Source organism: Dermacentor albipictus, chromosome 1, assembly GCF_038994185.2.
Source record: "Dermacentor albipictus isolate Rhodes 1998 colony chromosome 1, USDA_Dalb.pri_finalv2, whole genome shotgun sequence".
Lineage (NCBI taxonomy): Eukaryota > Metazoa > Arthropoda > Arachnida > Ixodida > Ixodidae > Dermacentor > Dermacentor albipictus.
Genome location: NC_091821.1, coordinates 388,177,734 through 388,203,294, shown reverse-complemented (window position 1 = coordinate 388,203,294; position 25,561 = coordinate 388,177,734). Strand labels below are relative to the sequence as shown.

At 43.3% G+C, this 25,561-nt stretch overlaps 2 protein-coding genes across 2 annotated transcripts; one reads left to right on the top strand and one right to left on the bottom strand.

The window, feature by feature from the left end:
* The first annotated feature begins 100 nt into the window (after positions 1–100).
* Positions 101–2,148, top strand: Roc2 (Regulator of cullins 2). The gene is made up of 3 exons (XM_065450406.2): positions 101–279; positions 492–539; positions 1,774–2,148. Exons 1-3 carry the CDS (start codon positions 129–131, stop codon positions 1,890–1,892), a joined length of 318 nt encoding a protein of 105 aa, XP_065306478.1. The 5' UTR covers positions 101–128; the 3' UTR covers positions 1,893–2,148.
* A 2,819-nt stretch (positions 2,149–4,967) lies between these two features.
* Positions 4,968–25,487, bottom strand: LOC135916971 (sister chromatid cohesion protein DCC1). The gene is made up of 12 exons (XM_065450404.2): positions 25,333–25,487; positions 24,951–25,112; positions 24,654–24,825; positions 22,819–22,959; positions 22,024–22,114; positions 20,292–20,430; positions 19,423–19,469; positions 17,953–18,029; positions 17,237–17,314; positions 16,198–16,283; positions 6,200–6,262; positions 4,968–5,231 (listed from the first exon to the last, which is right to left on the bottom strand). The coding sequence occupies exons 1-12, from the start codon at positions 25,338–25,340 to the stop codon at positions 5,120–5,122; spliced, it is 1,176 nt and encodes a 391-aa protein (XP_065306476.2). The 5' UTR covers positions 25,341–25,487; the 3' UTR covers positions 4,968–5,119.
* Positions 25,488–25,561: the final 74 nt, after the last annotated feature.

Sequence of the window (25,561 nt, the reverse complement as noted above, 5' to 3'; positions counted from 1 at the left end):
GCAAGTTTATTAAATTATTGTTTTATTTTAACTATTTTAACTCCACCAGACTACAGATGCACTTACATTTTGCCCCAAGCACACATGCGCAACTGACACTGCATCGCAGCAGAAGCTGGCTTTTAAAAATGGCAGACGAAGATGACATCGACAAGGATGGAGATAATAACGGGCAAAAACCGGATAAAATGTTTGTTCTCAAAAAGTGGAACGCCGTGGCTATGTGGAGCTGGGATGTAGAATGTGATACCTGCGCCATATGTCGCGTTCAAGTCATGGGTAAGTTTCTCGGCGCTGTTTTTCGGCTGGTGCTTGACGTATCTTGCTTTGTTGCACCGTCACTCGGGATTTTTTTTTTTTTTTTAGCTGTTGTCGCGTGTTCGTAGCGCGTCGCCCTTGGTTCATTGTGGAATAGTGCCTCTTAATTATTTGTGCTTTGTTTACGGAGCAATTCTTTTTGTAGTTAAAACAAAATATGTTTTCGTTTCTAGATGCCTGCTTGCGATGTCAACACGAAAACAAGCAGGACGATTGTGTAGGTAAGCAAACGGTTATCGCTTCATTTCCTTCACCGCTGTGCATTTTGTCGGGTGGGACATAATAAACGTAGCTGTGAGTTTCAAAAGGATACATCTAGCGTGTGCAGCAGCTTTAGCTTGGCTTTCGCGGTATTTCCCTTCCCAAAACAGTGAGCGTAAAGATTGGAGAGCGATATCTCGCACGTCACACCCGCTGCTTGCATCTTTGTTTTGCACGAGTAATTCTATCTGGTCATGCAGTTAGCAAGCTGCAAGCAATTAACTGTTTGCTTTCACCGACGAAGGGAAAGCCAATTTACGGTATAACGAAGCGAGGTGCCAACGAAATTATTCGATGCAACCAGTGTTTCGCACTGCTCTGCTTAGCTGTCTGCTATACTTTTGAGCACACAGTACTCGGTGCCTGTCTGCAGTCTGACAGGCTATTACGATGTGCTTGTTGTATTTGTGAGCATGATTTGAACATGTTCAAAAATTGAGCACAAATCTTAAGCTAGTCAGTGTCACACAAATGGTCACACAATTTGTCAGTGGACACACAAGTGATAACGTTTTCAAGGATGCTTTCACTTGTGTGTGACACATCGCCCAGGGCAACACTTCACTGGAGTGATGGGCATCCTACTAAGGCACTTGAGAATTCTGTAACGCGAGATTAATGCTGATAAGTGTGCCATCCCTGTTGTCGCATCTGCCCCCGCTGGCTTTTAATTAGCCATTAAAAACACACTGAAAATGACACCTTTCCTTTGATGCCATACAAATTTGAACTTCATTGTTTGCAAGAAAATCGAATTTTATCTATGATGCAATTTTGAGAGCACTGACCCCTTATGCACTTGTGGGGCTGTGATTTTGTAGCAATGCTTTTTCCGAATGCTAAGCTAATGCATTTCAGTGCTCTTGGCATTCGTGAGCAATCAATGCCACGCCACGCCCATGGCTTTACGAGCACGAAAAGTGCCAGAAGGCATTAGTGTTCGGAAAAGGCGTGCTACAACATCACACTCCAATTTTGCTGTTCTCATTCTCATAAATGTGTATCATCTACAGTGCACACACATTCTTCAGTGCTGCTTGGAAAATTTTGGTGTGTGAGCACTGCCGGAATGCTCGGCACCTCTGATGATTTGGCTCATGCACTTGTTTTCATTCAAGGCTGTTGAAATATTACTTGGCACATGTTTACAGATGTCTTAGTAAAACAAATGCATTTCCTTGTCTTTTTTTACAGTGGTGTGGGGTGAATGTAACCACTCTTTCCACAATTGCTGCATGTCCCTGTGGGTCAAGAAGAACAACCGGTGCCCTCTGTGCCAGCAAGACTGGATTGTGCAGCGCATTGGAAAGTGATTGTGCATCGTCGCTTATAGTCTTCATGTGCGCGTGTACAGTTATTTGTGTATGAGTGTGTGCGTGTGAGTAATACACAAGGCATCCAAGTCACAAGCTGCGCTGCAACGACCAGTAAATCTGATACCACAAGGGAACTGCAGAATGTGTTGCCAAGAAGAAATGGGTTTCAGTGTGTGTTGATGCCTTTACACATCTTTTTGAATGTCTAAAGTAAAATAGAATTGTCTTGATGTCTACAACTGTTGTTAAATTAGACATGTGGTCTGTTTGTTTCTTGTGTGGCGATATTTTTTCTTCAGTAAGCTCACACTTAAGGCCTTGACCAATTATTGCATGCAAAGGATCATGCAACACAGAAACATGTCTCTCAGCAACTCGTTCCTTTTCAACTGCATTGATCTATAATACTATCAACAGCTTTGTCATTATCGAACTATTGATAGCACAAAAACTATCGCTGGTACTATCAATGATGCACTATCAACAATGTCAAATTCACACATAATGTCAAATGTCACACATAAACACTGCAACATAATCTTGGTGATGTTTCAATGTTCCAAATTGTGTGAACTTAGCAGTACTGATAGTCAGTTATCAAAAATTTCTGGTGATATCACTAGCCAAAAATTGTAAAACTATCACAATAATATAGATAGTATACTACTATCAATAGTTTCATGGCAAAATATTGTAATATTATTAATAGTAGTACTATGAAGTTCTTTTGTTACACTATCAATCGTTTCAAAAAACTGTCGATGGTCAATTTACCAATAGCTTTGCTTGACTAATAGAGTCATGGTGCTTCTATACAAATTAATGTCTTGCATGTATCATTAATGTGATAGTGAAGTGCTTTATTTTTTACTTGCACAGCCTCCTGCAAATTGAAACAGATGGGTTTAGAGTTAGGGTACCAGGCAACAATCCGGAGTCAAACGTCAGCACATTATTTTCACTTGAGCTCACTTGAGCTGCCAGCTGCAGATGTAGTTATGTCTCCAGGGATGTTGAATACCACTTGTTTTTCTGCAAGGTCACAGTATGATGTGAAGGGAAGGCCCAAATTCGTGGGAACAAGTCGGCTCATAGCTTCAGTAGAGTGTAAAATGACATGTGGGCAGCCAATGGCAACATTGTAAACATAATGTATCTGTCTGGAGCACATAAGAGCTGTCTCGGCTTCCGTCCTGCTCCCTTCTTCATTTTTGAAACCACCAGAAATATCCACTGTCTCAGCTGCACCGTCTGCTGCCACAGATGGCGCAGCTGTGAATACACTTCTTTATGCTGAAAACCACTTGTTATCTGGTCTTGTGAAGAAGCTCATGTTGATTGTTTGGAGATCTCGCTTATGAACTAGAAATCTGTTCCAGCAAACGTATCAGAATTTCTTTTTGGCAAGAAAACCAGAGTTCAGCACAATAACACATGACATGCTAGAAGCATTGCCGGCCTTAATTATGCTGCTAGAGTAAAGCTAACTCTATACTACCAATGCCTGTGCTATGCATATATTGTCACTGGAACCCGCATCTGCTATGGAATATTTTCAAGCCATACAAATTCACTTCTTTCTGCTGTCTGGTCCCCACTAGTTTTAGACTGAAGTTGGTGGTCAGCAAACAAAGTGAGAGTGATCACCAGACCAGGGGCACTATAACTGAAAGCTATTCCAAACTGTCTTTATTCTATGTCTGCCATTAGCCATCTACAATTGACAAAAAAATTTTGGCCACGCCTATTTTGCTCATCTCTAGCGCATCATGAAAACTGCAGGAACTGCCCATCTGAGTGATTAGGTTGAACAAAAGGAGCAAAACTTGTTTCCGATTCTATGCCAAGTGTATGGTTAATCTGAAAGAATATTAAAGAAAAGGAAGGTGCCAAGGAGCGGCCAAATAGTTAGGCTGGCACAGAAAAAACTAATTTGAACTTGGCCTTTGCCCTGTGCAATTGACTTCCTGTAGTGCTGTTTATTAACCCTTAAAGCTCAAACTTGTTTTTTGCTACACAATATTTTGCACATATGTATTCCAGTTCAAATATACAGTTGAGAGCAAAAGTCTAGAGACCACGGCATCAACAAAAAAACTTTTCTTCTAGCATGTCCGTGCAATGTGAAATTGTCTTGCTGCATGACACTGCTCAAACAGGAACATGTAGGCATGTACCGCTTGATTTCAGCCTTCATACCTAGGCTGTGAAGAAAAAGAAAAGATGTTTAGTGGCAGCTCTGGTCCCCAGACTGTTGCTCTTGACTGAACCTTGTGTAAAACACTAACAGCAGTAGCTTACGGTAAAATTGTTGCATGCAGCAATGCTTACTATTTTGGGCAGCACGAGTTGCAGAAATCATTCACAGCATCACACAGTGTTTTATAAACTTAGTTTTTTTCCTCTCCTTCTCATATCTTTTACTTTGTGCCACTGGCTTCACTTCTTGTGCACCATGGCATACACTAAGACCACTGGCTCGCTCATGAAGCAACACCAGCCTTAGTGCTCGCATGGACGTGTCCTTCAAGCACAGTTGCTTGAAGCATCTGCTTTTTGAGGCGAAAGTCCCTGGTTTGAAAGTGCCTTCTTTCTTGTAGTCTTTTTTAAACAGTTTGCCATCAGTGTTATGCATAATGGCAACTATTACCAGTAAAATATCAAAACCATTCTTTACAGTGAGAACCTAGTGTTTCTGTGAAAGCAGCAGGGAGCCAATATAACAGCTAGTACAGTAAAACAGGCTTCGTTTTGCTGCACGTGATTTTTTGTTGTTGTTTAGGCACATGATAGCTCACTTTGAGAAACTTGCGTTGCAGTTATTCAAACTAATTCAAACTATGAACATCTCTTGTCAGATGTGCACTGGCACGCGTCCGCTTTTGTACATACACATTCCAGTTTGTGCAGGCCTCGTAGTACATCCTCGGTTGGGTACTACTAGGGAAACAATAGGCTGCAGTAAAACAGTAGGTTATTGCAGCACAACAGGAGTAAAGAATGGCTGATGCACATGGTGACATCAGCCGTATAAGAAGCAGGTGGAAGAAATACCAAAGAACACATATCAAGTACACTTTGGACCATGGTAAATATATTTACATTGCTCAAAATACTTAGCAGCCATAGCTTCAGGCTTTTGAATCTCAAACACTGAAATGTGGAGACTTTTTCTTCTTTCCAAAACCCACATGCCAAGTGGTTGAGCACTAAGGTGCAGCATGTTATCTAATGGGGCGCTTTGAAGTGTAGGTCCGCACACCATTTCTCATCGCTGCTCGTGCATGCTTCATGAGGAGTGAATTCGCATCCCCCTTCTGGCCAACACAGAGATCTCTAGAGAAAAAAACAAACAAACAAAACTGTGAACATTCAGATTTCATGACTCCACAAGCTCAACAACATAGGAAGTTGCTTAAAACATGGTATGTGCTTAATTAAGTCACTTGTTTTTATTTGAGTGCTGCTGCTTAACATAGCCCATACTGTAATAAGACAGCTTTCCTGACTGCCTCAGCAAGAAAACACAATATTTTCAAAATATTTACGTTGCTTTCTTGATAAAAGAAAAGAGAAAGAAAGCTCTACTCTAAATAAAAGTAAAACTTTTGACCTCGTTCACCTTTAACATCCTTTTAAAAGGGCGTTTCAACATTTCTTGAATTCTGCAGGCATACTGGCCCACTTATATCATGTGCTAATGAAGGTCTAAAACAGAAACTGCTCTTCTCAACACACAGCACAAAACGTTAAAAGTCTACTCGGAGGATAATAATCTTCTCCTGAAGTTGTTCGAAACGCATGCTATCTTTCAGGTGGCATGTCAGGTGGCTTGCATATCTGAGACGAAAAAAAATTACGATTTGAAGTATCAAAACGTATCTATAAGAAGAGAGCTTGATCTCGCTAGGTGATAGTTGCAGTCCAGTGTGGCAGAATAAGAAGATTAGAGGGAATGCCTATAAGGAGGTGAACAGTACGCTGTGGCTCTCTCTAAATATGTTGTTGCATAACACACCGAAAGAATTCTTGCATAAGGGCATTTGTGGAGCAGTGACCGTTCGTTACCAAGAAGCTTTGCAATTCCACTAAAGAGTGCTGCATAGCCTCTCCAAATGTAGCATGTCATTCTGTTCATGCACCATTGAAAAAGTGCTTACACACCCTCTTCCTTGTGTGGGCACTGGTTTCTGTTTTCTAAGGAATTGTACGCAAAAGCATTACTCCACTATGTTACCAGAGGTGTTAATGTGGCATATTTAAACTAAATAGTTCACGCTGAAAGGAAATTGAGAGCAACTTACTCTATGTACGGCTTTATCTCATCAAGTGTCCATCTTTCTTTTGTCCTAAAAAGGGTGTCAAACCTGTACCGGGTGAAGGAAAAGAAACAGAATAACTGAGAATGTAGAAGCAAAAGCAGCCAGCAGAACTTACCGTTAAACTTTAATTATGTGAAATAAAACACATATAACCGATTCTATTGAATATAACATTTCATGTAAGGAGCAGGCTGGCATGGAGTCATTACCAAGCTGCCTTTAAGTGAAATGGAGGAAAAGCGCTCTTCACTCGGCAAACAATAAGGTGACAGAGTCCTATCCATTTTAATTCCAGTTGGGCCCCCTCCTCTTTCTAAAGGAAACTGCATGCAATGTTTTCTGTATTTGCAAGGTGCCATAATTATTGCTACGTCCTGCCAGATGTTGAGCACCGCCACCTACCTTGTGGGATCACGCATCCGGTATGGGAATACCCGAGTCTAATGCAAGTACTTTGCCTAATGCTCCTGCATTCAAACATTGTGCTTGTATTCACAAGCACATAATGTGATGTCTAACTTAGAAGGTGAAGAAATAGAAGTATACAAACTACAGATACGGTAATGGCAACTATGTCCACTCACGCATGTGCCAGGGCCCACCATGACTCATATCATGGTAGCCGAGTGCATATGCTAAAAATCACAGTGCACTAGATGTGTGCATGCCCGGGCTGCTCCACTTTCCTTGCCATAGCTACAGCTCTGTGTCTAAGTTTGTTTTCTTTTTCCTCGAGAAGAAAGGTTTCCCTTCCTCCTTTAAGTCTTCCGTTTCCCTTAATTGCACTAAGCTCACTCAGACTCGCGCCCACATTCACGCACCCCCATGAGCACCAAAAGGCTGGAATTTCTGCACAGCATAGTTGCATGGAGGTTGAGCTTTGCATTTTGCAAGTGCATAAAGAAAAACAAATAAAACAGACATGGTTCTGAACTTAACACAAAGTGACATAGTAAGCTAGTGCTAGCCTTTGATGCATTAATTCAAATATGTTGCATCAAGCCAAAGCCACTCACGTCCTGCAATCACTGTTGAATTTTCCCCACGAAGTGGCCAAGCTCACACAAGGATACAACTTTGCCATTCCACCTTGACACCCTCATTCTCGAACCTAAGGCCGGTATGCTTGTATTGCTTTGTATTGCCATCAACTTGACTGTGAGTATTTATCAGCAAATCAAAGTGCTTGTGCTTGCTTAGGAGTTTGTTGCAGTACTTCAATACAGGAACATATGTACAGTCTGTATCACACTTGTTTATAGAGTGATCAATCAGCCAAGTTAGCCACTATATATAGCAAAAAAAAAAGAACATGCCGACATCATCATGACACCATGCTTGGTCATGCTGTATGCTAAGTCCATACGCTATAGGACAAACATATACCGCAAGGTATCAGCTGCAGACACTGGTGCAGACCATAGCCAGCTACTCTACCACTGTAGACAAATGTGGTTCCCATGAGCCTTCTTGCATTTCCCCAAAAGAATGTGGCCGCTATAGTGAGGGATCAATTCTGTGACCTTGTGTTTGATCAGCAGCAGTGTACCACATCTAATGCATTAAGGAGAATTCTCGAAAGCCATCCTGACCATCTCTTTTAGAGTTGATTTGCAACCACCAGAGCAACTTAGCCCTTACTACAATGACAGCAACAGCTAAAATTGCACCGACATTAGTATCAGCTATGCCTTTTGAACAATGCTGCAATCATGGCCATCTGTAAGGCAACATAATGCCAAAGTGTGGAACTGGACCTAATGTAATGCAGTGTTGTCAAATCTACAGGCTTACCTGCACTTTCATGAATCCTGTGGAGACAAGAGAAATTTAGTAGAAAGCTTAAATCTCTAGATCATAATGCTTCTACATATTTTCACACCGTGCTTCAAGCATATAAGCTGTCACCTGGCCTGTCACACTTTGTTTCTTACTCTGCAGTATTGACAGAAAACAGCATTCCCATTGTTTATATTATATTACCCAACACTGTGCTCTGGGTCTTTTTTGAGCACGAGCTGCAGTCTGGACAGCAATGTGGTTAGGGGGCAATTGGGCGCAGCTGCAGCCTAGACAGAGGAACAATTGGGACTATTCAGTTGGCTTTTGACACGCCACCTACTCTCAGAACGTAACCTATTGAACAGTTTAGCGCTGGCATTCTGGTGACGACATACTGACAACACCAGGCCGTAGACACCCTGCACCGATAATTACATGTGGCAACTGGCCAATCCACTCTCAGAGGACCGAATGCAATTGTATACCAGTATCTGTTGATGGCAGATTGAGTGAAACACCGTTCATTGTGAAGCAGTTAGATATGGCCAATATCTAAAACCTGAGGTAGCACAAGGCACGCTAGTGGTTCCCATAAATGTAAAGTTATCCAACTTTTGCTTGAGAACAAGCGCGAAAACCAGGACACAAACAGCCCAACTAAAGCGCTGTTTGTCAAAGTGTCCTCCTGTTTATATCACTGAAACCTGGGGGGGGGGGGGGGGTGTATTCTGTAAGAGTCCATCTAGTGGACTGTTCATTTTGGCCGCTACTGATTGGATGCAGCTGTAAGAGCTAGGAGGAGACGAGTGGCCATAGCCAATCAGCAGCGGCCGAAATGGACAGTCCACTAGGTGGACTCTTACAGAATACTTCCCTGGTCCACACTGTGCTATTAGCATGTTTTCTGGCTTCTTGTCCTGTGGTCCCATGAGAAATATACTGGAGTGGTTGCAGTCTACTTGTTTCTCAGCCTCTGTGCAATGAATAGAAAGCTTCTCAAGACTGGCAGCAATATTCCTGAGTAATAAATGAGCAGTATATAGCTGTTCTTGTGAGCCAGTCCATTTATTCAAAGCAATCTAGAAATTTCATCTTCATTATTGCACCATTCATTCAACGGTTTCTTTTTTTTTTTTTACCATTCACTGAAAAGAGGAACATTAAGTTTCACCCATCACGCAGAGCACGAAGCTCTTGCTGGCATAACATTACACACACCACGGTTCAGACTGCTTGTGCAGAGAATTACTCTCAGCGCGATATTCAGACACACACCCACTGTTGTATGAAAGGAATAAGCAGGAACATGCTCACTGATGAATTTGGCATTTTGTAGCGTAAGGACCAAGTATGGCCAAAGAGTGCAAGGCAACATGCACACTGCTGTGTGCAGTAGGACATCGACATGTTTAAGCCTAGCAGATGTTTATTCACTCAAACACTGCGAGTACCACATTGTGAAAGCTAAAGTAGCTTGGTAATGGCACGCAGTGCAGTTGCAAGGTCCCATTTCCTCCCAAGATGAGATCTGGACCACTGCTGTTGCAGGTAGTCGGTAAAGAGGGATGCCAAAAAAGCATGTACAAATAAACTTCAATGGAAAGAAATGCAACAAACATTCTTGTGATACATGACATCAACGCTGAAGTTTAGTTTTGGGTAATGAGTCCCAGTGCATTCTGAAATTATGCTGCAGGGATGTTCTGAAGCATGAACATGGTGATGTCATGCCTGAATATTCCAAGTGAGAGGCAGAGCACCATGGCAGTTACCCTTTCAAAGGTCCTCATAGCACGTGTGTTGCCGCAGCCCACTTGAGGGAAGAAGTTCCTAGGAAACTCCTCACAATTCAATTTTGGTTTCCTTTACCAGCTCATCAACAATACCACAGTCCTACAACTAGCTGACTTTGCAACATTTCTGTAGCTATGCGCCTCAAATCTCTGTCCAGGTTTCAGAGGGGCACAGGAATGGGACGTGCAAATCTTCAAGGCACGTACAAACAACCTGATGTATCATGTTCAGAGAGCATAAAGCTGGTTTGCAGTTGGTTGAGCAAGGTAAAATGCTGCAGTCCAAGCGTGTTGAGGCAGCAGTTCTTAAACAGCAAAACTTGGCAGACAAGGCATGATCTGGGTTAATCTTCCCGTGTCAAAGGTGAAATCACATTAATGGTGGCTTTGCTATGCTGTACTTACATCCTCCATATCATCAAGTAATGCAGCAGCATCAATTGTGAACATCAGAGACAACACAGCGTTTACAAAAAATGTGACGTTGCAGTAATCACATGGGGATAAATGCATATAAATAAAGAAAACTTTTAGCTGCCCTATGTAGAAAACAAGGTGAGAGCATGAAATGTGTGCGCGCAGCTGCAACCATGTTCTCATCACCTGACCTGCACTTCGCCAGTCTCAGAGTCCAAATTTACTGTGTAGTGAATTGTGCAACTGATTTTAGCTAGCTCAGTATTTCATCCTTTTTGTCACTGACCACTCCAATTTCACAAGTTTTAGTTGGTGCCAGTCAAGTGCTTACTATTCTTGCCTCTGAAACATACATGTACACAAGAGACATTGCTGAAGTTGCATTGTACACCTTGCAATCTTCAGACAAATTATTACAATAGAATCTCGGGCGACAGCTCAGTAGCCAACACGTCTGCTTCCCTGTGGCACTAGAACACTGTAATCTTGCCAGAAACATTTCACCCCAGCAGTCTATGGCTGGCTCTGATATGATGTTAATTGAATACTTCACTAGGTGACACTTGGTGACAACCTAAGTATTCAGCACAAGCTCAGCCCACAAACAACTGTGCCTACCACATGTGGTTCCACACTCCAAAACATAGAAACCGAGAGACAGCAATACCAAGTGGTAGTCCTTTTGTAACACTGAAAGTTTACCTCCGCTGTGACGTCGAAAAAATAAGTGAATGTAATTGACCAGTGCACCTATACAAACTTTGAAGCTAGTCAAGAGTGCATTTGCCACTGTATTCTTAGTTTGGCACCTACTGTCACCATTAGAACCAACGAAACAATGAAACATACATACAGAAAGGAAAGTGTAAGGACAGATACAAAAGCACTAACTGAAGGCCATTTTACATGACAGCAATTTTTATGCAAAAGCGGCATGACAGCTGTTACAGAAGCCCCAAAACCTCTTTTTTTGAATTGTGACAGCATCAGAGCAATGGAGGAGCAACAGCAAGCAGGGACAGGAGGAGCACATGACAGGGGCACCATTGAAAAGTTTGCACGCTTGAACTGACAACACTTTTCTAGCAGAACCAAATGACAGACATTGGCGGGGAAGCTTCCATTCGCACAGTGTGAAATTGCGCACATGCTGTACTATTTTTCGGATATTGACACCCATATGGACAGAGAGGAGAAAGCAGCAATCTATTTATTTTTGTTCGAAATTCAAGCACCTGTGTTTCTTTTTTAGGCTCTGAATGTGCATGCTTCTAGTTTTGCACGTGTTACTTGAGCAAAGGGTAGCTGCACGCTGTACCACAACTAAGTGGCTACCATCCTTGTGCTGGAACACCCACCCAGAACACTAAACTTTTTTTAGAATGAACGTCACTCAACGTCAAATTGACATTTACGAAACAGTCCGTCCACTGACGCTCCCCACGACATATTCCTTCAGCCAATCAGCAAGTTCACATGGTGCCTATCTTGGATCGCCACCACATATTCGCGAAATTGCAGATGCAGAGGTAAAAAAAGGGGATGCAAGACTGGTTAAAATCCATCTATGCCTCAAAACAAGGCTGTTTACAACTGGGTGGGCCCAGGCCACAAGAATGTCAAGCAGCATTCTAGAACAAGAGCAGTTGACAGGTTCATGTTTCGTACCGCTTCTCGGTAACAAGAATTGACTCTTTCTTTCAATCCTCTTCAGCTACCAATTTACTTTGTGAAAGCTACAAGTCCTTGGAACAAGAACTAAAATCAGAGTAAACCATTAATACTAAAGTTGAATTAGCACCTTGATACGGTGTCTATTTTTATTCTAGCACCATTTAAGCAAAGTAACAAGAAGCACTGATGCCACCTTTGGAAACAAATGAAACTCGCTGCTCACATGCACTGATGCATGGTACTTTCCCTCTGTCCACATCTTGTGTACTGCTTCACTGGTATTGATGTCACATCGACCGACCCAAACACCCATTCCAGTCAACGTAGTTAACATTTTGCAATATATCTACTGAATGTTACGTTGGTAAGGAAGTCTGGTAGAAAATTATCTTTCATTTAAACCATTAACATGCTTGTGCTCGCATCTAGTGGTTGATTTTGTTTAATATCATGTCTGGTTGCAGTATTTGCTTATTATCATCTGCAACAATACCAGATAGAATAATGTGGTCCACTTGCAGAAGGAACAGCAAGCACCATCTGTGTCACCAGAAGGGCAGAGCTGCTCTGTGCATATCTTATTTGTGGTGGTTGCTCTGCCTACCTACAATAGATGGCACCACTATAACCTTCATTGCAAAGATTGCTTATAATATGCGCAACGCTGTTGCAAGTATGTATTAAGCTTCAGGCATAAGATGTGAAAGGAGACAGTGAGATAGAGGCAGAATAAAACACGCAAAATGCTGTTTCCTCGGCCCTTTGTGCCTCAAATTTGAAGATGCAAAACCAACTTTCCCAAGTTTACATTAAAACAGGCGTGCACATATATCTGGTTCCATTTTTTTTCTTCAGTTGGCGAAAGCCAGGATGCGAGAACACAAGAAACTTTCGGTAACTATGTGGCATGGAAGAACGTGCTATGTGGCCTTATTTCTAAAATGAATGCCAAGTCTGTATATCAACTTCCAGTGCGGCTACACTGTGTAATGCCCTGTAGGTCTGTTGTGCCACGACTGCTGGTAGCACATATAACAGCGTATAGCCGCTGCAGGCTCTCCACCATGCGCCGTCGTTGTTTCGAGTGCATGTCACGTTCACGCACTGAAGGGCATTGACGCCGTTTGCAATGTGCTTCGGCCTCTTGCGCACGTATTGCACGGTCTTGTCGGCGTTGTCGCCTTTCCTCCGCCTGTTGCTCCCGCCCTGCCGCCTCTAGCCGCCGCTCACAATGTGGCTCAGTCTGCTGTACACGCACTGCGCTGCGCGGTCGCTTTGCCTCTTGTTCCAGCACTGCCGAGTCTTGGTGCCATTCACGACGTTCTTTGGCCGCCGGTTCCCACGATGCCATGTCGTGGCGCCACGCGCGCTGTGCTTGGGCCTCCTGTCCCCACCACACTGCAACCTCTTTACACCATTTGTGGGTCTCTTCAGCCTTCTGTTGCCGCACTGCCGCGTTTTGGCACCGTTCTCGATGTGCCTCGGCCTCTTGTGCACGTACTGCTGCTTGGTCTTGCTGACGCTGGCTCTCCTCTGCCTCCCGTTCCTCCCTCACTGCCGCGTCTTGACGCCGTTCGTGATGCGCTTCAATATTCACACGTACCGTGCTGAACTGCCGATGTTGTAGCCTAGCTTCTAACTTCTGTTCCAGCAAAGCCGAGTATTGGCACCGTTTGCGATGCGCTTCAGCGTCTTGCGCGCATACTGCGAGGTCTTGTACCCGCACTGCCGCCTCTCGGCGACGTTCGTGATCTGCATCAGCACCCTGCAGTGCGTCTTGACGCCATTCGTTACGTGTTTCGGCCTTCACACGAACTGCAGTGCACTGTCCACGTCGTAGCTTTTTCTCTGCCTCCTGTTCCCGCACACCCGCGTCTTGGCGCCGTTCGTGCTGCACTTCGGCCATCACACACACTGCAGTGGACCTTGCCCCTACCTGTCGTTTTCCCTCTGCCTCTCGTTTAAGCTCTTCCCTACGTCGTACGCGTTCTGCGGCCTCTTGCGCTCGCACTTCGGGTCTTTGGCGCCTCCGCCGTTGAGCTGCAGCGTTCATCGCGCGCACAATGGCACGTTGTTCCTCTGTTAGGGCACGTATGCGGGCGCGCCTCGCTTCGGCACAACGAGACCTCCGCTCCTGCTCCTCGGATGGCGTTCGCACGATGCGCGGAGGCGCCATCTTCCCCTTTCTTTACTACAGAATAAAGAACCAACTTTACTGCATGCCCCTGATATGCTTCCGGCGCTTCCGGTTTAGTCACCGAACAAACACAGGCGGTAGTCACACGCTATGGTTACGCAGGCTGTGCTGACGCGCGCAACGACGCGCGCGTGAAGCCCGTGACGCATAAAAATGCGGACGCTGCGGCGAGGGCGCTGCAGTTGCAGACGCGCCGGACGCGCTCCGACTGTTGCACGGCGCAGCTGACATTTCTTTCTTGCGATTTAAATTAGAAGTGTCCTTACATTATTCTGCAAATTAAGCACCACTCGCGGTTTGTCCCGCGACGGCTACAGTGAAGCAGAAGGGTCGGATAAGGTGGAGCTTTTTAGGATGGGGCACCCTAGTTTCGGATGCTTCGAAACGCCAACACTGTGGCGGCAAATATGAATGAGAATGCCCGCGCGCGTAGTCGTCTGTGCACGCGTTTGTGCTAGTGTGTGCTAGTTTGTGCCCAGTGCGGCAACTTTTGTGCCCAGCCCGAAACCGGTGTTGGTGATCAATCATCGCCACGAACTAATGATTGTCCCGAGCACACACATTCTGCGGTGTACGTACGCGCTATATGACGATGATTTACATTTAGGCACAGCACACACGCAGCAGCGAATTCGGAACAGCCGAGACTAACAAGCGACTAATTTCTTGAGATCACCATGACGTTTTCTGTGATTATGCCGCTGCCGATATTGCCTGCTAAGGCCCTTGTCTAAATAAACTCGCTTGCAACAAATGTGCATCCCTTCACCATCAGAAGACTTTCAAGAAATATCATCGGAGACCGATGAGCGAAACTCTTTCACGAGCAGAACATTTCGCAAAACTTGACCCAACATTTGTAAAACTGCGGAACGAGCCCAAATTCGTAAACACTACGGAAATTCTGAAGGGCTGGCATGTATGTTTTAAAAAAAAGTAGCTGCACAGAAGCAAGCAATTTACTCTCAGTGACAAAAAATAATGCACCCCTCGGTTTCTTTGATATCTGCGTCTGGGATCTGGACATCCCTGTCAAGACCAGATTTTGCATTACGGCAGGCTAGGTATGTTATGTCCCTCAGCCAGCATCCTCTGCATGACGAGGGGATTTGGATGCATGTAAATGTAGTAATGCCAAAAGAGTTTAACTGCATGGCACGTAGTCATATATCACTTCTGTGTACTTTAATTGTAGCAGGCATGCATTATGGTGTAGATTGTTGCCAAACCTGGCCCTCAGCAGCACATAGATATATGTATGAGTATATGTGTAGCTTGGACTAAATATTTTGCAATCACTATTTTAAAGTACCAGGAAAGTACCAGTTTACAGGAAAAATATTTTGCACTGATTCAGCTTGTTTATCTGCAGTAGCATTGTGGGAACTGCGAAGAGAAGTACGAAATTCCGGCTGCAACCTTCCATATAAACTTGCTATTGCATAATCCAAAAACAATGCACTGGCCATTCCACTCCAAAAATTCAACCAAACTGAAATGTATAGTATGTAGAAAACCCAAATAAACCTGGATTAACAAATGATGCGGGTACTGAGCAAATCTTTAGAGTTTTCACAACAGTTCTTCGTGCATTTTTTCTCTCAACATGAGTCCGCCAAGTCAGCAGTTCTCTGCACAATGAATTTGATTGCATGGCAAGCTTAGATTCGTTGCCCTAGTCCAACTCAGCAAGACAACTAGAACTCATGTGTAGTACACAAGGACTTCAAAAAGTATATTGACATGACATTTTCGACTATTCATTTCTTGCGTTACACGAAAGTCCTGACCCTCGAAACCCCAGTAAAATATCGGCAAGCGTCAGAGTGCCCTAAATAATTTATTCTAATAGTTTTTCTACAAAACAATTTCGTTTCCCAAGTGGTGTGTGAGCCGTGACATCACGATATGGAAGGTAGTCATGCGGGAGAGCAGGACATCGTAACGTTTTGGCACTTGCTGTGGCTTGCTCGATTGCCTGCTGTGCTGCTAGTCATTGTGCAGCCCAATGCAAGAGCTTAGCATACCAGTGAGCAAGCCGGAGCAAATGTCAAAATGTCGCAATGTCGTAAAAAGTGTCATATGAGTAACCTCTAGAGATGCAATGAATAATGTACCGTTCATTTGCATCATCTGGCAGATCCCACTTGTCAAAGAGGTAGATGCACTCAGGCGTGGATGTCCGGTCTGTTAGGGCTAGCCCCTGTAATTAATAAAGCGAGATCAACACAACTAGAACACACCATTTGCCTTGCTTTCATAGTCATGTACGTATTGCTTTTGTTTAATATTACTCCCTCCGTATAGCTTATGTGCAATTCTGACAGTGCTATTGTGAGAGCATCAACATTAGATTACAACACTTAGAATGCCTGTGCAGAAGCTGGTACCAGTAAACAAAAGACAAAAAGTAAATTGGACATGCTCTTTAATTATAGCATAAGATGTTGCTTTTTGAATATGCTAACTGCTTTTAAAATATCTTTTATATGTTCTTTTTTTCATCACACTTTATAGTTTCAAAAGTAAACATAAAACAAGTTTTGGTTATCAATGTTTCATATGAAGTATAAACCCCATGCAAGCGATCTAGAACACGACAGCAACAAGTGGCGCGATGGAGATGGCTGTTTGCGTTCGCTCATCGCCTACAAGTCAAACCCCACGCAAGCGACGACTTTGAGCGACACCTCCCCGGCGTTTCCGGTATGAGGAAAGCAAATACATGTCAATAGTGACGCGACAGTGCTTTACTAATTTAGGTTGATGTGTTTTGCTGTAAAGAGCAGCATAAAATATTTCTGAAGGTCTTGCAGTATATTTTTATTCTTGCACGTATTAAAATTTCGTCATATGCTCATTCCGTGTGATGATCGGGAGTACTTGACTGATGTACATCCAGTTACGCTTTCGCACTATTAACTAGTTGGTCATAGCACTTCCGGGCGACAAGTGACGATTTCTAGATTTCCATAATCGAGCGATCGAGTGACAAGAACAAGCAATCCGTTCGCCTGACAGCCTGTTTCGTTGCTTGTTGCCGTTGCATATAATATCGTTCTCATGGGGTTTGGGCTTTACCTGGAACACCATCAGGCACTGTAACAGCTGTGCTAGCTGTGGAATGTTGTGCTGAATAAATAATGTGGATTTTACCTCTAACTGCTTGATATCCGTCTGCACGCCTTCTGGAACACTGTTCTGCCACACCTCAAGGAATTCACTGAGGTTGAACTGCACAGAAACATAAACAAGAGAAAAGGGTCACAGAATAATGGATGCTTTAATTGATTAACAGTGCATAACCATGAAATGCTTCAACTTGGAGCAAATAGTTCAACGAGGACTTGTTTTTGAAGCAGTCACTGTTGCCCTGCACTTTTCAACTGAAATGACCTTTCTATTCGGTGTTTTCAGTGTATTTTTAAAATAGCTTTGATAGCGCTGTGTCATGAACACTTGTTCGGTAAGACAGCATGGATAACCAAAATAAGTCAATGAGAGCTAGAAGATGCTTCACTAACTAGTGGCCGCAACAAATTGCTAAGTGCCAAGAACCATTCTAGCTAAGTTGAAACGTTGCTGCAAAGATTGCCAACACCCGCTTTGTTGGCACACACAATGGCCACAGCGTGAACTGTGAATCATACGCGAGATACTTTAGCTCCACAGAGGTTCCCTCCACCACACTGACACATCGCTTACGCAACACCGCAATCGACGACAGTGATGCTGGGGTATGATTTTGCACCAGAGAATTGAGGAGTATGGTGCAGCATGCTCTTAACTAGTGCAGAAGGTGCGATGAACCAGACGCATATTTAACAGGCCTCTGTGGGCTTAGCACTCAACAGTGACACAAACGAACAAACCTTTTCCACACTTCGGAGGAGCACATCAGCTGTTGCTTTGCAGACGACGTCACCATTTAGGGTGTAGAACTCATCTCCTGCATGCAGCGAACAGCAGTTATGAGTGTTGATAACAATTAAGTAGAGCAAAAGATGAAGAAAATGATGTCCTTCCTCATAAAGTTAACGCAAGGACTTTCAGGAGATGTGCTGTTGAAGAGACACTAAAGGCACAAGCTAAATGAAGCTAGTGTAATTAGTGCTCAAAAATAACAAATATGCTACTGTTGTCTACAGCAGTGCCTCGGTAAACAACACAATGACATAAGCATGTGGGAGGAGCGACATGACCACTTTGGAAATTCAGAACTAGGTTCCATTATTAGCATGCATCATTTTGGAAACACTTTGTCAAAAGTAATAAACAATTTATAATAGGCAGCAATTTACATTGCAGTTGAGTAGTGAAGAAAATGCAGCTTGGCCACTTTTATCAGACATTACTACAGGAAAGCTCACCGACACTTTTTGTTCACACTGCCCTGCAAGCACCATTTGTCATTCCATGGCGCCCCCTATGCATCACCATCTGACTCAGAGCAACAGTAAATGATGTACAAGACTCTAGGAGCAGAGGGCAGTTCCTGCATTGTGTTGTAATAACATTTAAGATTATGAATGGTCATGAATGCTCATTTTCATGCATGATTGAATAAAATTGAGGAAGAGACATGCTGTCTTCAAGTATAGTTATGCCTGTGGCTAAATCTTCTCTTGGCACAGAAAAAATGCTCAACACTTCTGAGGACCATAATCTATCACTCTAGCTTGACTTAATGGTTCTGTTTCGTGTCCCCTCAACTTTAAAGGGACCCCCACTAAAGGGAAACACTAAATAGCTTTCAACTTTTCCGAAACTATATTTTCATTGTATTTATGGCAATGAGGTGATTATTATAAGAGAAAACCAAGGTCATAGTTCAATGTGTCTTTTTTAATCTGTGCTGACACTTCAGCCACGGTATATCACTGTGATGTCACAAATTATAACATATATTTTTCTCATTTGAGCCATTGCGGATTAGTAAGAGTTTTTGAAATTCAGTAAGTTCATTCATTGCCTGTTCAGAACACAATATAGTCCATAATGCAGGCCAACACATTAACTAGGCCTGTGCAGACGTCAAAACCAACGACGTCATGGTGAGCTTGTGGGGCAACTTCAGAGCGGCATAGCCTCCTGTCTATCATTTCTGCATCTTTGCTGGCTCGCCAAGCCTCTCCACGTGGCAAGAGTGTCTTGTTGTGGTATTGTAGAAAGGTACTTTACCAATAGAACTCAAATTATTTATCTATTTAGTGCCCCTTTCACAAATCACTTGAAAAGATTGGTGGAGAAAATATTGATGTTTCTGCCATAGCCAACCGCCTCCAATTTTGGTGTCAAATAATGCATAAAATGTACAGAAGTCGAGAGAATTGCTTCTTTACCACTGTTCGGAGTAGTGCATCTCCGAAACACTTCTGCAACAATCTCCCTGCAAGAAAAAAAAAGAAAAAATGCATGTACTTTGTGAAGATTTCTGTTTTTCAACCTTTATCAGTAAAGCTGCATTTTTTTATTAATAATATATAGACTGAAGGCACTGTCTGCATCATGATATGGCATCTAATGTGCATGATATCCTTGGTTCACAGAAAAACAGGCAGTGAAGTTCAGCCTCAGGAAGAGAAAAGTTTACCAGAAAATAGGGTTTACACTAAGGCACTATGGAATTGCTTGTCCGCAAAATGAAATACAGTACATATTAGAATCCGTACACTGTTTATATTTTACCAGTGACCCTTTTCACCATTTAACCACTGTTACAAAGTTATTGCTTGGTGCAAGGTGTGCATAGATGCATCTCAAATTTTCAGTATGTTGTCAGCGGTTATATACCAAAAGAGTCTTATCTACACAGATTGCATGTGCAACACGAATAGTAGAACATATTCTCAAATATATGTGAGCACCAGCTATTATCTGAAATGTACAAAGACCCGGCACAGTAAGGAGTTAAAGAGTTCACCCAATAATGAGTTATATTCATGAATACTAAAAGTTCTGGCTGTCTGGTTCTTCACCATCACTACAATGAAACAATTTGCCATTGTAGGTACACACTGCTACTGATAGTGACACATCGACCTTGCAATTTCATGGAACAAGAAAAATCCAGATATGACGAACCTATTTTTTTTCTCTACTACCACGAGATTATCTTTGGTATTAAATTTGAGTTTGTACAACTTGCATATTTTAGAGTAATACAGCAAAATCACCGCAGCAAGACTACGATCAAGCAACGTTCAGCTACCGTGGCTCCAACTCTGAGATCTTGTCGACAACATCACCAGCAGGTATCTTGTCCAGTGGTATAGACTCTGACTCGATGTAGTTGATGATGAAATTCTGCACTCGGTAGTAATACTCGCCATCGAGAAGTCTGTAGAAGCCTGTATGTGCAGAATAAACATTGAGCAGATATTACGTTTTACTAGCAGCATGTATGTGGTAACCTCTCTCAATCTGTCGAGAGTCAGCGAGGTTGTGGAATGGGCAAATGGGGAAAGGGTGGCAAAAGGTAAAATGACACAGGGTGGTTAAGAGATCAAGTGAATATATAGAAAAAAGCAAGGATAGCAGCAGCAGCTGCAACAATGAAACAGAAGGAACTGAAAATAGAAACAGTGCAGTGATGAGGTCACCAAGGGATCCAGCACTTGCTGTCTAAGTGTATGCTGGGAAGCACACAGCTGAATGGTACATTAACAGGAACATACAATGCAAACCATTAAACTTCATTATGTGCTATGATGTATGTTCTAAGCAGAGAGCTTTTGTGTGCACGTGTAATTCTATACAATATCGCCCTACAGTGACCACACCTGCCAAGAATGTTTAAAAAAAACATCAACGCAACAATGTGCCAACCTCAAGACCTACTTCAGCGAGCATAAGCCACTGCTTTGTGTTTGTGTGTGCGTGTATGAGAACTGCAAGTTCTATCTTTTTTTTCACAATGTTCTGCCCTGGTATTTCAGTGCAGCATTCTCTCACTTGAAGTACAAGCTGTGCACCTGATGCACTGAGACTGCAGGTTTACTTGCTTAAAATAATAAGTGTAGCATTAACATGACCGACACAAGAAAGGTGACAAGGTGAACGCTATGTCAGCCTACATCCTGTCATCTTTCTTGTGTCTCTCGTGTTAACACTACTGTTATTGCTTTAAAGCACCCTTAAGCCACCCTGAGCTCGAAGGCGAGCGAGCGGATTTTCTCTCGCCTTTGCTACCCTTCCCACAGGTGCTCTCTCCTCCTAACTATGTGCTTCTCTAGGAGACACATGCACACTACATCAATACCGAACATCATGTTAGCACTCCTTCTTGTTTGAAAGCAACAACTTCCACTTATCAGGACTGTGTGCATTTCATCTAAATGCTGTTGCCATCACACGTGTAGTGCAAAACATGCTACAGTTCATTGTGCGCAACAGGCAAGCGAGACAATGGGAAAGAGCAGGGGCACGACTTCATGGCAAAGGCACACCAGAAGACTATCGGACCCTCATGTACAAACCAATGAACAACTTTACTCCAGTGACATTACATGCATTACCCTGTTGGCATCACAATGTTTGAAGAAAAGGCAAGAGAAAAGCTCATGATTCCATTTTTAAAATTTATTTGAGGTGGTTTAGCGGTTTTTTAAAAGGTGTGAATTGACTAGCCCAAAAACAAGTTATTCTAAGCCAGTTTACTTGCTCCAACATGGCTACCACGCACCATACAACCTCCGGCACTTCAGAGACTCATTAGGGGTTAATGGCTGCTTCTAAACACAACATTCAGCTCTTGTAAAAGCTGCACCCTAGATAACTATCAACCCGCGGAGTGGTCATCCTTGTTATACATTTTATCTCATAATTCCGTAGACAAGGTGTCTTTATTCAAGATTAGAAAGGAAACAGGGAAGAAATCCCGCAAAAAGTATTTTCGACTACGTATTCAGTTTCTGAATGTGCATATGCAGAAGAGGTCTCACCATCGATTTCGACCACTGGCAGCTCCTCAATGGCCTGCCTGATTTCAACTTCGCTTGCCTGCACTCTTTCCAGTATGTTCCCAAGTGTATACTGGAAAGTAATGCAGATGAAGAGTATATCATACTTTTGTAGCAACTGTGGTTTACTGTATATTGTCATTTCAGTTAGTTATCTTAATTACAGTCATCATTTGAAGAATATTATACAAACTGATGCAACAACACTAGCCCTGCAGTTTTGGGCTGTTCTAGCTGTTTTAAAGAAACACTACAGAAGAAACACTAAGCCAGTTCAGACTCCTAACATACTCTTTCACGACTCTACATTCTTTCATTTCATGATGATAGGTTGTATATTAAAGAGAAAATGAATGTCAAACTTTTTTTTTTCAAGCTGAGATCCAGTGGTAGTATATCAGTGTGATATCATGGACATCAAGGTATATTTTCATAATCAGAATGATGTGGCTAAGTAAATGGTCTTGAAACTTGCCAAGTTCAGTGTTTGGGCATTTTAGAATACAATGTAGTTCTTCATTGCCAATAAAACAATAACCAGGCACAAGAAGACCGTAAAAATCCACGATGTCGCAGCTGGCTGGCTTGGGAACTTCAAGACAGCATCCCCATTCGCCTCTCGATTTTAGGTATTTTCCGGTTTACGAGGCCTCTTCTCGCAGCAACAGTGTCTTTCTTGGTATTGTAGAAGCATGCAGCTCAAATGTGTGTGACACATTTGTCAGAGAAACTGGCTGACAGAAAGTAAACAGAAGTGGCAAAGGCAGAATAGCAAACCTTAGGCGTGGCTTCGCTGTCATCGACAACGGACTCAAGTTCTGCACCTTTGTACGGACTCTGGCGAAGTAGTTCCAGCAGCTTTTTCAGTCGGGGGAAGCACTGGCGGAGCTCCAGGTAGCTGTGGAACGTCTGGAGGACCTGCATGACACAATGTGTTTGTAGCAATTCATGTGAACCACACCTTTTTTTACTCGTGATAGCTATTTAGAGGACATCAGTGGGAGCGGAAAATACAAGTATGCTTTCCCCTGTGGCGCAAATCAGTACATTCATATCGAAATCGACTAAGCCTTCGAGTGCACGGCCTCCTGGAGTTTAAATTCATCAGGCAAAGATGTCTCCCACAGAAGCCCCACGATAGTGTCCAGGATTCTCTCTCTGTGCTGTTGATCCCCTCTCGGCCTTGTCCATTGCTGTAAATTTGCAAGACAGAGTGTTACGGGTACCCTGCTTATACATTGTGTTGTTGCTGGGTGGAGGCTGTGCACTCTCACTTTAACTTGCCCTACCTAAGATGCCCTTCCACCCCAGATGGTCACCACCAAGAGGGAACGTCGTACCTGTTTATTGTAAACAAAACATTTTCAGCAACAACTTTCTGGAGCAGCTCAGCAAGTATTCCCACAGGGCTTTTAATTGCAATGTTGCTATCCCTGGACAAGAAAGTGATAAGGAAGCACTGAGGTACTGAATTTTGGAGCGAACATTGTGTCAAGGTGATGGAGGAGAAACATGGCTTGACACTCCCAGAATGCAGCTGCACAACATGAATGCAGATCAGACTTGGCCAAACTCCAAAGCACACCGCAGTTGAGGCAAAATGGCAACATCTAGCATCTCCCAAAGCGTGGTAGACATGTACAGGCAGTGGCGTAGCAACACGGGGGGCCGTGGGCCCCGGGTGCAAGGGGCCAGTGAGGGGGGGGGGGGGGGGGGTGTCATATACGTCTGAAGACGCCCCTGTTTCCGCCGGCTACACCCGGGGAGGGGGGTGACAGAAGACCTATGGGCCCCGGGTGCCAGACGACCTAGCTACGCCACTGTGTACAGGGCACAGAGCACGAGGAAAGTGTGCGCACAGAACTACAGGAACAGCAAAGCGAAGCTGCAAGCCTCTTTTGAAACAGCCACCAAGCAGTCAACACACATGGGGATGCACAGCTTCAGCGCACCTGAATACATAAGCCATTGCACACTGCCATGTCACATATACTGGGTGTGTGTTACACAACAGTATAAGTACTAAAAGAATGCCTTCATTCACAGTATTTGCTCATGAAAAGAACTAGATATATTTTGTGTTATTTAGGTAGTGTATTTTCAATGTTCTTATTCTTTACAATTGTAAATAAAGAAAGATTATGGATTAAGTATTTTTGTATTATTTATTTTATTTTTTATTTAGTACGTTCTGCTGTTTGAAAACCAAGCAGGAGGGGCGATAAAATGAATATAGCGAACGAAGCTGAACAAGTTATATAAAAGATATAGCAATTGAGCATTACTCAATTGCCTAGCAATCAACAACAAAAGTTTCATTGCATCTCTGTTCAAGCTTTCTTTTATATTTGTTCTTCATTTTTTGGGGTAGTGGAAAACGCCTGTTGTGATAACCTTTCATTTTCCCTGGCAATATAAACTGTGTGATAAGTTAAAGCAGAATGCTCCATCTGCTATCGACTGTGAACTTAATTCTGGCCCCCAGAAAACGTCACACCAAGATTCCACCCTGATGACTATGATGGCGTGTTTTTTACGATTTTCCGTACAACCTCACTCTGCCTTCCATTCTAGTCATGACACATTATATACCATGCAGTTTGATCATGTACCTGGCACGTGCAAGCTTCAGAAGTTGAGTCGGCGTTTCCGACCGCCTCAGATGACAGCCGAAGCGTTGGTACCAGCAGGAGTGAGTTGGATATGTCCGCCTCGCGGACTTCGAAGGTGCGGTCACCGGTGCACACGACTGCAGGAGAGTCCTCTTCACCACGAAAAACTAGCCTGAGGAGTTCAAAGTAAGTCGAGTATTTAACGTGTCTAAACGTCGTGACGACACAGCTTTAGACGGAATGCATAAAACGTTAAACGTAAGAACGCCTTTTAGGGAAACTGCAAGACATACCAACCTCTCGCCTTCCCGTATTGTCTTGAGCAGTTCCTTGTCGACCTCCAACAGCCGGAGTGCGCTCCGATTTTCTTGTGCAAACCAAATCGGTTGAGCGACGGGCTGCAGGTCGCTCCGATCCAACTTGGCGCGCTCCAGGAACGCTTGCACTTCTTCGTCAGTCCTTGAAACAAGATGAACGCATGATGAAGTAAGAGAAACACACATTTCTGCGGAAACAAAACGCCAAAGACGGCCAACTTTCAACAGTGCGCCGGCATATTCTAGCAGACGACAGCGCTTTAAAATCTGCGACAAGGCATGTCAGCGTTAGCACAGGATAGGATAAGAAGATACGACCGTTACTTGAATTTTATGCTTCAACATACAATTTATAAACTCACCTGATCATGGCCGTATGTTGTACGCAAGAAGCGATATAACAGCGAAAGCTTCCCGCGAGACGTACGCCGCTAAGCGCAAATAAAAAGCGCGCGAGAATGAGTTGTCATTGCTGCTAGACGGTTGACAAGCCCTGCCAAGACGCACAACTTAATGCACAAAATTAATTTTTGACACCTTGCCTTTATTGCACAAATAGTATAAAAATTAAAAATGTGATAAAAAATGTGT